The 14,047-nt window shown below is 52.3% G+C and overlaps 2 protein-coding genes across 5 annotated transcripts in view; one reads left to right on the forward strand and one right to left on the reverse strand.

Moving 5' to 3' along the window:
* The window catches only part of NRAP (nebulin related anchoring protein), a 69,049-nt gene extending 62,580 nt beyond the window's left edge, over window positions 1-6,469 (forward strand). For all 4 annotated transcript variants that reach the window (XM_062215255.1, XM_062215258.1, XM_062215256.1 and 1 more), the window contains 4 exons: window positions 3,031-3,138; window positions 4,474-4,785; window positions 5,531-5,662; window positions 6,209-6,469. In XM_062215255.1, the coding sequence (XP_062071239.1) occupies window positions 3,031-3,138; window positions 4,474-4,785; window positions 5,531-5,662; window positions 6,209-6,313 (657 nt within the window). In that variant the 3' untranslated portion in view covers window positions 6,314-6,469. The remainder of the gene's footprint in view (window positions 1-3,030; window positions 3,139-4,473; window positions 4,786-5,530; window positions 5,663-6,208) is intronic.
* Window positions 5,709-14,047, reverse strand: part of HABP2 (hyaluronan binding protein 2) — a 31,435-nt gene continuing 23,096 nt past the window's right edge. The window contains exons 9-13 of the mRNA XM_062215259.1: window positions 13,121-13,376; window positions 12,542-12,684; window positions 11,041-11,175; window positions 9,218-9,363; window positions 5,709-7,026 (exon numbers count right to left, since the gene is read on the reverse strand). Coding sequence (XP_062071243.1) covers window positions 6,862-7,026; window positions 9,218-9,363; window positions 11,041-11,175; window positions 12,542-12,684; window positions 13,121-13,376 — 845 coding nt within the window. The 3' untranslated portion in view covers window positions 5,709-6,861. The remainder of the gene's footprint in view (window positions 7,027-9,217; window positions 9,364-11,040; window positions 11,176-12,541; window positions 12,685-13,120; window positions 13,377-14,047) is intronic.

Below are 14,047 nucleotides of genomic sequence, written 5' to 3' on the forward strand. Positions count from 1 at the left end.
GGCTTTGGGACCATCACTCGTAAAATGGGAATGAGGCTCGGCTTGACCAAGGTTCCTTCCGGTGCTAAAATTCTGGACATGGCACCAAAGACCTCAGTTGTGTGCTGGGTTCCGGCCCGGGAGTGTCCCCTGGCCCTGACACCTGCGCCATTGGTTTCCTGGACTGCCCTCTGCCATACAGCAGAGTGTGGCTGCGGAGCAGGGGTGGCGCTGTCTCACCCCGCATCTGCAAAGACACTGCCGTCGTGGTCCGTCCTGTGCAAATGCAGCTGGCTCCTTTGTGCGAGGGACTGTGCCCTCCAACACTTCAGTTTCCCTTGGACGTGTGCCCTTTGCGTGCATAACCAAGACGCGGCCTCCTAAGCCCAGGCTTGTTGTTGGCAGGGGTCGGAGGCCCCCAGTTGTAATAGAATAGGCGGCCGCTCGGCCAGCAAAGCTGTGATCCGCGGATAACAGGTAGAGAGGCGGTGGAATCAAAAGGTACTGTCAGATCAGAATAACACAGGCTGCGTGTGTCGGCCTGGGGCAGCACGGGGCCTCCCAGAGCCCGGCCATTCTTCCCTCCCTGGCCTGGCCATTGTGTCCTGGGGCTCCGTGCAGATCAACAGCTGCTACCATTCACCCCGGAGGTGGCTGCCTCGCAGGGGTTGCCGAGAGGCGCCTTCTAGTTAGCGTGTGTATTAGTTTGTTGCATTTGTAAAGCCCTGTGGGATCCCACGCAGTGAATGCAATGGTGCTTTGTAAATATGAGTTATTATGACCATTTGATGTTTTTGAGGGACGTGCGAGGGATAATTTTAGAACAGCAGCTCTGGTGGGCTGACCTCCATCTGGGGAAGCAGGACCTCCCCCGTGGGCGAACTGGCACAAAACATCCATCTCATTAATGCTCGGAGGATGGGGGACGGCGAGGCCTCCAGGTGAGGAGCTACTGGAGGCCCAGGGCTGTGGAAACTGGGATAAGGCAGCCAGTCCACCGGGAGCCCAACGTCAGGAGGGCAGCCACCCGGGTTGGCGACAGAAGCGTCTTGCCTCTCACAGGGGATGCCAGTTTGCAGAGTCCCGGAGCTGAAATTAGCTGCCGGGCCATCCAGATATGAGAACTCATGAACCTCTTTTGAAGAGCACTTCTTCGGGGGGCGTGTGGAATACGCACAATTGGATCAAGTGCTCTGTGAGGAAGATGTGGAGGCAAAGTGACCTTCCTGGGCAAAGAAAGCCACTGAGATGCGTAAGGCAGCCGAAATAACTCAGAATCAAATGACTCTAATGTGTGAGGATGAGGACAAAACTGTGCCCACTGTGATAAAGAAGAGGAGCGCCCGGGGTTCTGAATCAAAGAGTCGATGGAATCTAAAGACTCCCAGTGGCAAGGCAAAAACCTCAACAGAATACAAAACCTCAGGGAGGAAGTGATCACAATCAAGCAAATAGTATACAGGGAGAAGTCTCAGGAGAAAGCGAGCCAACACCCTGGGGAGAACCCCAGTGTGGGCCCCATGCTCCAGTGGATCCTGAGTCACATAGACTTGGAAGCTGGGGTACCTTGGACACCGACGCGGGGTGCTGTTGGAGTTGGGTGTCGCCAAGTTTGGTGTCGTTGATTGCGCTCAGATCTGGTGTGGGCCTCCGAGAGAGCAATGAGTTTTTGACTCTATTGGCTGCACTAGTGTTGGTGGGACCACCCAAACAAAGTGAGGCTGAAAGGGATCGGTGCTTCGTCTCTCCCCGAATATCCCCTTCCTTCTACAGATCCTTCAGTCCCGGCTGCTAAACTCAACAGTGCCCCCATAAGTACATCATTCTGGCTCTGTTTGGGATCTGTCAAGTGATCATGGCGATTGGTTCTGTATTTCCAGGGCCTTGAACATGGTAGGGATTTGGCTTTTGGTTTGTGGGGCTGGGCCTTGGAGCTGCAGGCGATGGTGAAGGTGCAGGTGATGGTGAGCCGTGGCAGAAAGAAACGAGTTCCATCACGCGTGACCCAGGCTCTTCATGGTCCCCCCGGTTCCAGGCCCGGTGCGGGATGGGGTGAGGCACTTTGCTTTTCATCTGCCACTCCTCCTTGGCTTAATCCCCCCAACCCCATGTGGAACAGAGCGCCAGCCTTGACCTCCATTTCCAGGTGACAAAAGTAAAGTTCTTAAGGGCCTCCTGACCCGCTGTAGCTCATGGAACGAGCGAGCGACCGCCGCGGTCTGGGGCTGTCACTTTGTCATCTGTTGGTGATGTGCCTCCCCTGCTGTCTCCCTTCTCTGTGGCTGAATAAAGGAGAGCCCTCCACTGGGATCGCCGGAGGAGTCCTTTCATGGAGCCATTCCCTTATCTTGCAAAAAAAAAATTAGCTACAGAAGATTTTGACGCCTCTCTCGGTGATGTGGGCCTACCTGAGGACTGAGAGGATATGATTACAGACTCCCAGAGGGTGTGTGGGAACAACTTGAAAAGGGGGAAAAATGAAAGAGGAAGATATGAAACACATGGGTCAGGTACTCGGTCAGGTGCTTGACAATAAATGTAATTCAGGTGAAGGCTCTTCCCTTCGTGCAGGCACCAGGGGTGGATGTGAGATGCAGCAGGTCTCACAGTGACGATGTGGGACATGGCATCAAAGCCAGGCCAAGGGGCCCCCAGGAAGTCAGTGGAGCTAACAAATGCATGGCTGTCAAGACCTAAGGAACAGCACGTTCAGCACAGAGGAAGAAACTGGGTTCTGAAACTTTGAGTCTGGCGTCTAGAAGCTGCAAACCCAAGGCTCCAACCGTGAGCGCCAAGACAGGAAGGAGTGGGTCAGGGACCCCCGAGACCCACAGAGTGTGGCAAATGAGCCAGACCCCCCAGACTGCACGCCTCTAAAGAGAGGAAGCCCTGCTTGGCCAGTCCCAGCAGTCTCAGAGCTGGGAGGCCCCCAGATAGACGTGGGGCCATGGCCTCCATCATCCCGGGGCCCAACAAGGCCAAGAGGACTAGTTAGGAACCAGCAGTGTGCAAGCAGTGGTGCTCACTCCGGTTCTGTTTTTCCCCTTCCAGAAAGCCTACCGAAACTCTTGGGAGCAGATCCGGGCCGGTGGCTATGACTTCAGGCTAGATGCCATCCCGTTCCAGACTGCCCGGGCGTCCAGGGAGATTGCCAGCGACGTAAGACCCTGCTCTCTCTCCTTCTCTCTCTCTTTCTTCCATCACTGACAGGATTCACTCGGGGTTTCCCAGATCTGTGGAGAGGCAAACCACCAGGGCCTATCAAAACTATCTCTCCCTCCACTCCAGAACTGAATGTGTATTTCAAAGGAAAGAAAAATAGGGCTTATTTTCTAGGATCTTTGCCAGCAATTTGGGGTTGGGGAGAGTTGTATCCCTACTCCCTCTGTCTTCACAGAGGTCATCTTAAAGTGATGTGGAGCACCTGGAACCAGGGCAATGAACCAGGTCAATGATTGGTTTGCCAGTATGCAGTAAACGGGCTTCCTTTAGCTGAACTGCAGTGGGATGATATAGAAAGATATTGGGCTTTCCCCCTAGTTTGAAGTTAGTTCAAATTCTAGCTTGGTCACTTAGGAATTAGCTGCTTGTCTTGGGGAAGTTGTTTAAATTCTCTGAGCTCAGATTTCTATATCTATGAAATAGAGATTGAGTATTTGTCGTCTAGGGTTGATAGAGGAATGGGAATAAATGGCTTACAGGGTCTGGCTCATGGCAGGTGTTCAGAAGAGGCAGCCATTACTGCTGAAGAAGAGGGTGTCCCCTACTGGGCAAACGCTCTTCACACCTTCCCACGCTCACCCATGAATGGTTTCTTGCTGGCCCATGGGGAGATGAGTACAGAAACTGAGAGCTTGCATTCAGAAAAGTGTTTAGTCTTTGGACACTAGATATGCAAGTATGTGATCATTTTGTTGAATAACATAAAGACCAGTTTGGGGGTGTTACCAAATACACATAGTAGGACCACATATTGCTCTTTGATAGGCTGGAAATTTAAAAATCCAAACACAATAAAACAAGTTCTTTACTATAGATGATTTGAAGAGCACTGGTCTAGGTCCCAAACAAGATCGGACTTGAACCTGACCAGAGATTAAAAGCTGGAAAGGATCAGAGGAAGAACGGGCACACTTCTCTTCCTCTGGAGTTCTAACTGCAGCAGCATCAACGCCAGTAGCTACCACTCAGTGGGCATGAGCCAGTGGCCAGCACGAAGCTCGGGCCCATCTCATTAAATCCTTTTAATATCCCATGGGGTCAAAATTCATTACCCCATCTTTCAGATGGGGAAACTGAGACTCAGAGAGACTCAGTAACTGACCCACGTCACAACTTTGGTTCTACCTGAATCCAAAATGTGTGCCTCTAATCCACCCTCGAGCTCCCTACTGTGTGTCCCATAGGACGACCCCCTGGGGGAGGGGAGGCTGGCCTGTGGAGGGGGGAAGACATGGGCCCTAGCGACCCCTCTCTGCTCCTCTGACCTTGCAGTTCCGGTACAAGGAGGCCTTCCTGCGGGACCGGGGCCTGCAGATTGGGTACCGCAGCATCAGTGACGACCCAAGGATGAAGCATTTCCTCACCGTGGGCAGACTTCAGAGTGACAATGAGTACAAGAGGGACTCTGCCCAGAGGCGGTCCCAGTTCCACAGCCGTGCAGACCAGCCAGGATTTCTGCACGCCAAGAGGAGCCAGCAACTGGCCAGCGACGTGCAGTACAGACAGCCCCTGCCCCAGCCCACAAGTGACCCGGAGCAGCTGGGCCTGAAGCACGCACAGAAAGCCCACCGGCTGCAGAGTGATGTGAGCAGCCTTTGCCGGCCCCGCTGGGGCCTCTCCCCTCGTGCCTCTTCCTAGGACAAGGCCCTGTGCTCTGGGGAGTTGGGCCAAGATAGGACCCAAGGCCCTTAACACTACAGTCCCAGAGGAATAGCAACAATCGCCTCCACTTCTTGAATTTCTGCTGGGAAGTCAGCTTTGTGCCAAGTGCTTCCCAAGCATCCTGTCTTGTAGGCTTCACAATAACCCCAGTATGGCCCCATTTTACAGATCAGGAACCTGAGGCTCAGAGGGGTTAACTTAATATCCCCCAGCAAAGAAGTGGCAGACCTGGGATGTAAATGCCATTTGGTTTGCTGGGAGAGCCCCAGCTGGGCTGTGTTTCCAAGGGTTCTTAGTAGTTACCTAACCCAGCCCTGTACTTTCCGTGGGAAGAAACTGAATCATACAGAAGGGAAGTGGTTCTCCTAAGGCCACGGAGTAAATCAAAGTAGGCGCCCAGAGTTGACCCAGCTGTTCCCCACCCCCAACCCTGCACCACTAAGCTCCCATCACTTGAAAGGGGCAGCAGAAGGCTGGCTCCACTTGTGGCACACTGGGTCCTCGGTGCCAGGGAGCTACTGCATGAGATGGATTTGTTCCCACTGCCCTAGCTTTACTGACAACATTATGTTCCCCATCTTGTGGCGGCTTTTCTAATCCTGTCCACTCAGTGGTCAAACCACCCCAAACCCTGCTGACATATTCTTGCTTCTCTTCTTCCCCCAAGGTCAAGTATAAATCGGACTTGAACCTGACCAGAGGTGTTGGCTGGACTCCTCCTGGCTCCTACAAAGTGGAAATGGCTCGGCGGGCTGCAGAACTGGCCAACGCAAGGAGCCGGGGTCTCCAGGGGGCTTATGTGAGTGTGGCGAGACCCTGGGGGAAAGACAAACTCATTGTTTCTTTTCAAAGTTTATTTTTGGCCAAAGATCAGCCTCTCTAAAGAAGTGTAAAATGCAGCTGGAGCAAGGCGCCTAATTTCACGGGTCTGAGATGACCGGGCGGATGACACGTGGGTTAAACTTCCCGCAGGGTTTTCTCTGAAGTCACAGCCATTAGTTCTGCAGAGGCAAACCTACTGGGGCGACATCAATCCCGGCCAGGGCAGCCCAGGCTGTGCTGGCTGCTGGCTTGCTACATTTGTGGAAAGGGTCAGAGACTTGCTGGCTACAACAGTCTGCATTTCAAATGCTTTTATTTTTCCCAAAAAGACACCGTATCTAAATGAGATTGACTTTGCTTCTTTTTCATTCTTGCCTTGAGGATCCTTTTTCCTGGGAAGGATGGAGGAGGGGAGAGGGTGTGGAGACGAATGAGTCCCACGCTCCTGGGCTATCTTAGCATCTCCTGTGGAAACAGGACGGGAGCTGCGTGTAACTCCGGGCTGTGTGTTTGATTTCTGCAGGGAGGGCCAGAGGCCATGGAGTCTGGAGATGATCCCAGGGGGCAGGTGAACCCAGATGCCACTGAGATCCTGCACGTCAAAAGGAAGAAGGCTCTGCTGTTGTGAGCGAGTGGTGTCCACGCCAGTTCTTAAGAGAGAAGCCGGAAGAGCAAACTTGCATCTGAAGATCCAGACTTTAGATGGCCCCAAGTGGAAAAGCCGGAACAATGGAACACCCGCCCATCCCCAGACCTGGGTTTATTAAAACAACTCTGAAAGCAACTGGGCTACGTCGTATTATTGCTCCTCTCTCTAGTACCTGGCTGGTCGGTCCGGGATGAGGAATAAAGAGGCCAGGGCGACTCCCCCCAAGGCTGGGCAGTCTGCAGTCCCTCGTTGGCAGGTGTCAGGTGGAGACAGCCTCTGAATGCTGATTTTCTAGGAGGAACAACTGTTGGAAGGGAAGCAAACCTAAGCTATTTCGTGTGGGTTCCATCATGCTTTGAGAGATCAGAAAGAGCCAGATGAAATGGTGCAGAGGCTGGGCCAGGAAGGCCCCGGCTGGGCGGTGGTTGTCTCTGCATAGAATATGGACACTTGCTGCATGGAGGCCATGGGGTGCCTGTGGCTGCCCAGGAGCCCACGTTGTCTGAGGTGCTTCAGAGGTCGGCAGCTTAGACAGTAGCCTCCCTTTGGATGGTGGCTTTGATCCAACTCAGGAACTTGGTGACTTGGGTGTAGACCCCTGGTTTCTTCCCACACTCCAGGCCCCAGCTCACTATGCCGGAGATGTAGTAGGTGCCATTCTTCTCACAGGTCAGAGGACCTCCAGAGTCACCCTAGGGGAGGAAGGGGCGTGGGGTCAGCCTCAGGGGCCACGGTACATTCGGAGACACCCCCACGCTGTAGAGACGGTGCCGGGGCTGAGGGGCTGGTGTCAGCTGCCAGCTGTGGCGGGCAGCTGTGGAAAGCAAGCTCTCCCCAGGCTTCCGGTGCCATGAAACTCACTCTTTAATGAGCAGTGTCCTTTGTCCCTGAGCCTGGGAGGCTTGGCACAGGAGCCAAGGGCTGTAGCCACCATGCTGTGCACAAACTCTACTTCCCGACTCTTAGTCACAGGGGGGTTATTTTTTAAAATACTTATTTTGTTTCTTTGAAAGGCAGAGAGAGAGAAAGAAATAGGAGATTGTCTATCCTCTGGTTCACTCCCCAAATGGCCGCCCTGGCCTGGGCTGGGCCATGCTGAAGCCAGGAGGCTGGAATGCCACCCAGGTCTCCCACATGGCTGGCAGGGGCCCAAGCACTTGAGCCGTCTTCCACTGCTTTCCCCTGTACACTAGCAGGGAGCTGGATTGGAAGCGGAGCATGCGCAATGCCAGTATGGCAGGCTGTGCTTACCCCGGAGCACCACAGCGCTGGCTCCCTTCAGGGTGTCACTGCTGGGAGCTCTCAGGGGCTCTGGACTTGCTCCTTCTGGGGCCCTGTTTGGACACAGCCCTTCCTGGCCCAGCAGGGCACACACAGGGGAGGAGGATGGGGACTCAGGGGGCACCCTGGTCAGGGCATTCACTGTGGTCCACATGGTTAGATGTCCTGGGCTCTGAGCCAGGCTCTAGTGCCTGCCAGCCTTGGGCCTCAGTTTGTCACACTGTTAACTGTGTCCCAGGGCTGTTGTGAGGATTCTGAGAAGGACACTGAGGGTGACAGCAGCTCTTAGGCTCCCAAACATCCACTACCACTTAAGCACCACAACTAGCAGGTGTTTTTCAAATGAATTCCCTCTTGGCATCTTAGCCACAACCTTAGGATGATTTTGTGGACATGTTAGCACCATTTTACAGATTAGGCATCTGAGATCAGAGAATTTGGTGACTGTTAAGACCACACAATAGGAGACAGAACCAAGTTTCAAACCCATCACTGTTACCAGAGCCGGCAGCAATTATTTCTGTTCTTGAACAATCTCTGACTTATCTCCCAGGAGCTTAGGGCAAATAGCACCCATCTGCCTATAGTTCTCTGTGCATACCTGTGGTCCCTGGGAGAAGGAAAGGGTCACAGCAGAGCCACAAACCCTGGAGCAGTCATTTCCATTTCCCAACCCAAAGTGGGCTCAAGGTGGGCAAGTCATTTTTGGATCCCTTTGTAGAGAGACTCCATCAAGGATCTAGGGTTCAAATGTGGCCCTGTTGGGTCTTCCAGGATAGTTGGGTGGTTTATGAGGACAATCAGCAGAAAATTGTAAATCGAGGTGTTTCTGGGCATCTGGGGTACACGTATCCTGTGTGATGAGACCCTGACAGAGGCAGGGACTGTGGGGAGTGCACTTGGACAGCGCCCAAGGTCCCCTTAGCACCAGTGTGTGGAGCTGCCCCCTCCTCCCTCTCCAGCAGCTTCTCAGACACCACAGGCCTCAGCAGCTTGGGATTCCCAAAGTCAAGACTGGGAGGGGCATCAGGCAGGCCCTAGGCTGGCTATGGCTGCAGAGCCACTTAGCGTGCTAAGGTAAAATCTGTATCTGTCTCTCTCGTTTAAATCCTCATGAGTAGTTAATATCACTGCAAAATCTCTAGGCCTCACATCTTTCTCTTTCCAGCCAATGGCCTTTAGGGCATTCGTTGGGCTATTTCAGACCTGCTGCCTGATACTGAGGCCAGCAGTGCCATCTTCACATGTAAATATCGTGGAGCACAGTAGCAAAGGCTGTGGCATCCTGCAGACCTGGGTTGTCCAAATTCCAGCCCTGCCACTTAGCATCCAGGCCAAGACAACCTCTGAAAACATCTGTAAAATGGGGCTAATGATGCCCCCCCGACACACCAGAGGGTTGGGGGTCTTTGACTGAACAATGCAGGCACCAGGACCACTGTGGTTATCAAGCTGAGCCATCCACACTGATGTGTGCCCAGGTGTGCCAGCTGCCTGTGCCGTAGCCCTATCTCTGCCCAGGGCTCCCAACAGCCTCTGTGCCCAAGGGACTGAATGGCCTGCCAGCCTCTCCTTCTCCAAGCACCATGAGGAGCCTCTGACCTGGCAGGTGTCTTGTCCAGGTTTCTGAAGGTTTCCTGCACAAATCATGCTGTCATCGATCATGTGGTCGTAGAGTCGACGGGAGTTGCACAAAGTGTTTGCAATCAGCTTGACCTTGGCATCCAGGAGCTGGCGGGACCCTTCCCCTGTGGGGCAGAGAGAAAAGCCACTATGGTGGGCACCAGAATCCAGCAGTACCAGAGGGCCACCAGCTCTCAGCTCAGGAAGCATGGGTTTTCCAGGAGCCGGGCAAGCGTCACCTTCCAAGGCTGATGGATCCTTTCCCTCAGGCGTCACCATGCCTGTGCAGACCTGTAAGGCTGCACTTATCACAGTGGGGCTGAGCCATTCGTTGCCTCCTCTGTAACCTCATAGACCACGAGGCCTAGGAGGGTAGGGAAGGTGTGTTGACTATTTGTTAATTTCCTAGGCAGAGCAGAGAGGTTGGCATTTAGTAGACTCTTGGGGAGTGAGTGGATGGATGGATGGATGGATGGATGAAGTGCCCTGGTCCACAGGTAAAGAGTCAATCAAAACATGTCATTGACTTTGAACACACAGCCTTGGAGGGCATTTCAGAGAAACTAAAACATCCTAGCCTGAATGTCTTGTAAGAGCCCCATCTAAGCCACCATACTGTCCAATCCATATTGCACAGACTAGGGATCAGAAGGTTTAGGTGGACTACAATGAAGATAGCTTCAGAAAAGAGTTTCCTGGCCAATTCTAAAATCAGTTAGCAAGAAGTCTCCTTTCCCAAAAGCGTTGGACAAATCTGTATGTTACATTTCCCTTTCTTCATGAATACAGACCTGTTAAAAGTAATTCTTGCTTTTTCATTATCAAGGGCAAGATTTGGAAGGGAAGGGAAGTATATTTTTAGTGTTTGGGAAAGACTTGAAATACTCTTTTGAATTTCTTTGCATTAGAGGGTGTGATCTTGTCAGTACTGTGAAGAAAGTAACCCTTTGGTTAATTTATTTTTGCCTTTAAAACTGTTTTTTTTTTTTTAAAGATAACTATAGAGTCACATGCAGTTGTAAGAAAGAACAGAGTTCTCTTGCATCCTTTCCTCAGTTTTCCCGATAGTAATAACTTATAAGACTACAATGTAATACAACTATTGACATCGAATTAGCCAGCACACAGAACATTCCATACCTCATGAATCCCTCATGTTTCCCGACCCTGTCCCCATCACCCTAATTTTGTTACTTTTTCAGGTAAGACTAAATCCCAGAGACAAATCAAGAACTTCATTTCACACAATTTTGTAGAATGCCTACTTTTTCTCAAAGAGTCTTACCAAAGAGTCTGAAAGAGAGAGAGAGGTAAGTGAGACCTGACCCCCACCCTCTAGGGCCAACTCAATGAATACCTCTACAGAATTCTGTCACCTCCTGTGGATGTGATGCCAAATCGAGGCAGTACGTGTGATGATTATGAACTTAAATCGCACTTGTTCAAGCAATGCAGCCAATAACATAACTCAAGTCTATCTGACTCTAAAATCCAGGATCTTTGCAGTCTATTTCTTTCCAGTCTACCTAGGGAAGCAGAGAGGTCTCCACAGATATAGGCGCAATGCTTGGTAAAAGTCAACTATGTGGGATGGGGCTGAGGACAGATATAGAGACTGGGGAGGGCTCCTTGTAGGTGGTGAGCCTGGGCTAGAGCTTGAAGGATCCAGCACATGCTGACTTCTGATTAGGCACTGTGGAAAACACACAGATTCCAAGTTCAGAGGGCAGCTGGGTGTGCCCCTTTCTTCTCTGGTTGATGTAGCTCACCCGAGCTTGGGGAGGATGCGAGGCCAGACTCACCTGTTTCCGTAACACCCCAGCCTGAGATGTGGCACTCGGTCCCAGAGGGAAAGGGCTCATCGGGCAGGCACACGGTCTTCACGTACTTGGATTCGAGAGCACAGTGACCGTCCACGGGCTTTAACTTGAGCAAAGCTGGGTGGGGAGAGAGGGGAGCGCATGAGTGTGACCTCACAACTTCAATGTGCTTTGGAAGGTGGGCCTAGCAAAGCTCCACCACCCCTGCCTCCATCATTTCATTTCTAAAACCCCGCCCTGGGCGGAGCACTATGGTCTGAGTGTTTGTCCCTTCAAACAGAGGTTCTGAAACAGTGGAAACTTACACCAGTTATGTTGTTCAGAGGCAGGGCCTTCGGGAAGTGACTGGATCAGGGGTTGGGGTGGGGCCCGATTGGATCCTGGTGGCTTTATGAAGGCGCAGACAGAGGCAGAGAACTGCACTCCCTGTGTCTCGCCACGCTTGTGCCGCCTTGGGACTCAGCTCACAAGAACACCAGCGCTGGGGGCAGCCCAGGGGGACCCACTCAACCTAGGAAACTCCAGAACTGTGAGCCAGAATAAACCTCCTTCCCTTGTAAAGTTAGCCTGCCTCGGGTGTTTGCTCTCAGCAAGGAAGAACTGACCACGACAAGGAGTAACACTTCAGGCCAAGAACAGTATCGAGACTTAATAATGGACTTTGAAGTACTTTCTAGTCCATTGTCTAAACAAAGGCTGCAGAAGGAACAAGACTACTGGTGAAGGAGAGATAGAGGGAGTCCCCACGAAGGGGAGCTAGGGTGGGTACAGAACTGAGCAGCAGTGCAAAGAATCAGTGCCTCTGCTCCTAAGGGTCCATCAGGTGCCAAGGGCGTCCACCGGCACACGGAGTCACTTAACACATAGGACGTGCAAGCTGTGCATCAGTGTCCTCAGAGGAGGGGAAACTGAGGCACTGGGCGGTGGCTAATAAGCTGGGGAGCTCGGATTCAAGGCCAAGCTGTTTGTACAGCATGAGGCTCCTGGCATCCTTTACCTCAACTGGAGAACTTGTGCCCGTTTATCACAGTGCTCGGTGCACTCCCAAGGGTGTAAAAGCTCTCGGGGCAGGTGTTTGGCCTAGCAGGTAAGACGCCCATTGCTACATCCATGGCCCATACTGGAGAGCCTGAGTCTGATACCCAGCTCTGGCTCCCGACTCCAGCTTCCAGCTAGTGCAGACCCTGGGAGGCAGCAGTGATGGCTCAAGTCCTTGGGACTTGGACTGAGTTACCAGCTTCAGCCAGGCCCCACCCAGGCCATTATAGGCTTTTGGGGGAGTAAACCAACTGATAGGAACTCTTGCTCTCTAAAATTATTTTTTTTCTTAAAAAAAAAAAAAAGCTCTGGAATAAATTCTTACAGCATCTATAAGAGACCAAAGTGGTCAAGAGCACCTTCTAGAACCAAACCTCAGCTGTCCATCAGTGGCGAAATCTACCAGGACAAAACCCACTGGAGGTCCATGGTGGAGCAGACTCACCAATGTCGTTGTAGGGAATCTCATCTCTTTCATTATAGTGGCTGTACTTCACTATCTTCTCCACCCCAAAGGTCTGCTCGTGGAACTCGGTCTTCTTCAAGTCCTGGTCTCCTAGCACCACTTTGAGATGTTTGACTTTTATGCTGCAAGGGAAAAATAAGGGCCATGAGTTCACATCCCATTCACCCGCTTACTTTCCACGTGACTCTGAACCAGACGCTAAGCCTTCCCAGGACTCGGAGTCCTAGTTTATGAAGGGGAAGGAATAACGTCTCTCCCTGCACAGATATTTACTCAAAAGCTGCCCTGCCCAAAGGCTGGCTGTTGGCCCTGGAGATCCCACAGTTAATTCATACAACACAAGCCCAGCCCTGGCCTCCCTCCACTTGTCTTCCAGGAGACAGTTTTGAGAACACATACAGTGACGTGGTGGCTTTCGACCAATTTGCAGCTCCTTTGCCCTTGGAGCTAGATTAGACCCCCAGACTTGCCCAAGCTGCCAAGATGCTGCTCAATGGAAAGGAGAGAGCACCCCTTACAGTGGCGTTGCCCTGTCCCTCGCCCTCAGCAGGCACCTACTCAGTGCAGTGGGCAGCAGTGAGCACCCAGCAGGGGTGGATCAGCGTCCCCCCACAGAAGTGGCCTTTGGGCATGGAGACGGTCAGGGGCATGGAGGTCTGCAGGGACACCTGCCACGGGTGCTTGCCCGCCGTGCTCTTGAAGCCTCCGTAGATCCTCTTGAGCTTTCTCTCTGCCACCTCGGTCTTCCCGCACGTGTCAAACCCTGGGATCTTGACCAGGGGCTCCGCAGGGCTTCCCTCCAGGTTGTCCGTGTCTGTGGGACGCCAGAAAGATCAATCGCGCTGCACAGAATCCCCCTAGCTCCTCAGAGCTGGGCAGAGGAGTGATTCTCAGTCCAGAAGTTAAGGGTTCAGAACTAAGAAACTTTCTTCCTAATCACAGTGCTTAACAGAAAGTGAGTCTATAGGATTCACCGTGAAGATTTACATTCTCCTCTGGATTTCAAAGTGTGCTACTCCTTGGATTGACATGTACACACATGTTCTATGTGTGTGCGAATATACAAATCCAGGGGCTGGCGCTGTGGCATAGTGGGCTAAGCCTCCACCTGCAGTGCCTGCATCCCATATGGGCACTGGTTCTAGTCCCAGCCACTCCTCTTTCTAATCCAGCTCTCTGCTATGGCCTGGGAAAGCAGTAGAAGATGGTCCAAGTCCTTGGGCCCCTGCACCCATGTGGGAGACCCGGAAGAAGATCCTGGCTCCTGGCTTTAGATCAGCCCAGTTCCAGCCATTGTGACCACTTGAGAAGTTAACCAGTAGATGGAGGATATCTCTCTCTGTCTCTCCCTCTCTGTCTGTAACTCTACCTCTCAAATGAATAAATAAAATCTTTAAAAAATATACAAATCCATCACTTAGCTGTTCATGAAGGCACATGTATAATTGGAAGCTTTTCCAGTGTGGAGGGGAGGACACCCCAATG

The sequence above is a fragment of the Lepus europaeus genome, chromosome 17 (assembly GCF_033115175.1).
Source record: "Lepus europaeus isolate LE1 chromosome 17, mLepTim1.pri, whole genome shotgun sequence".
NCBI lineage: Eukaryota > Metazoa > Chordata > Mammalia > Lagomorpha > Leporidae > Lepus > Lepus europaeus.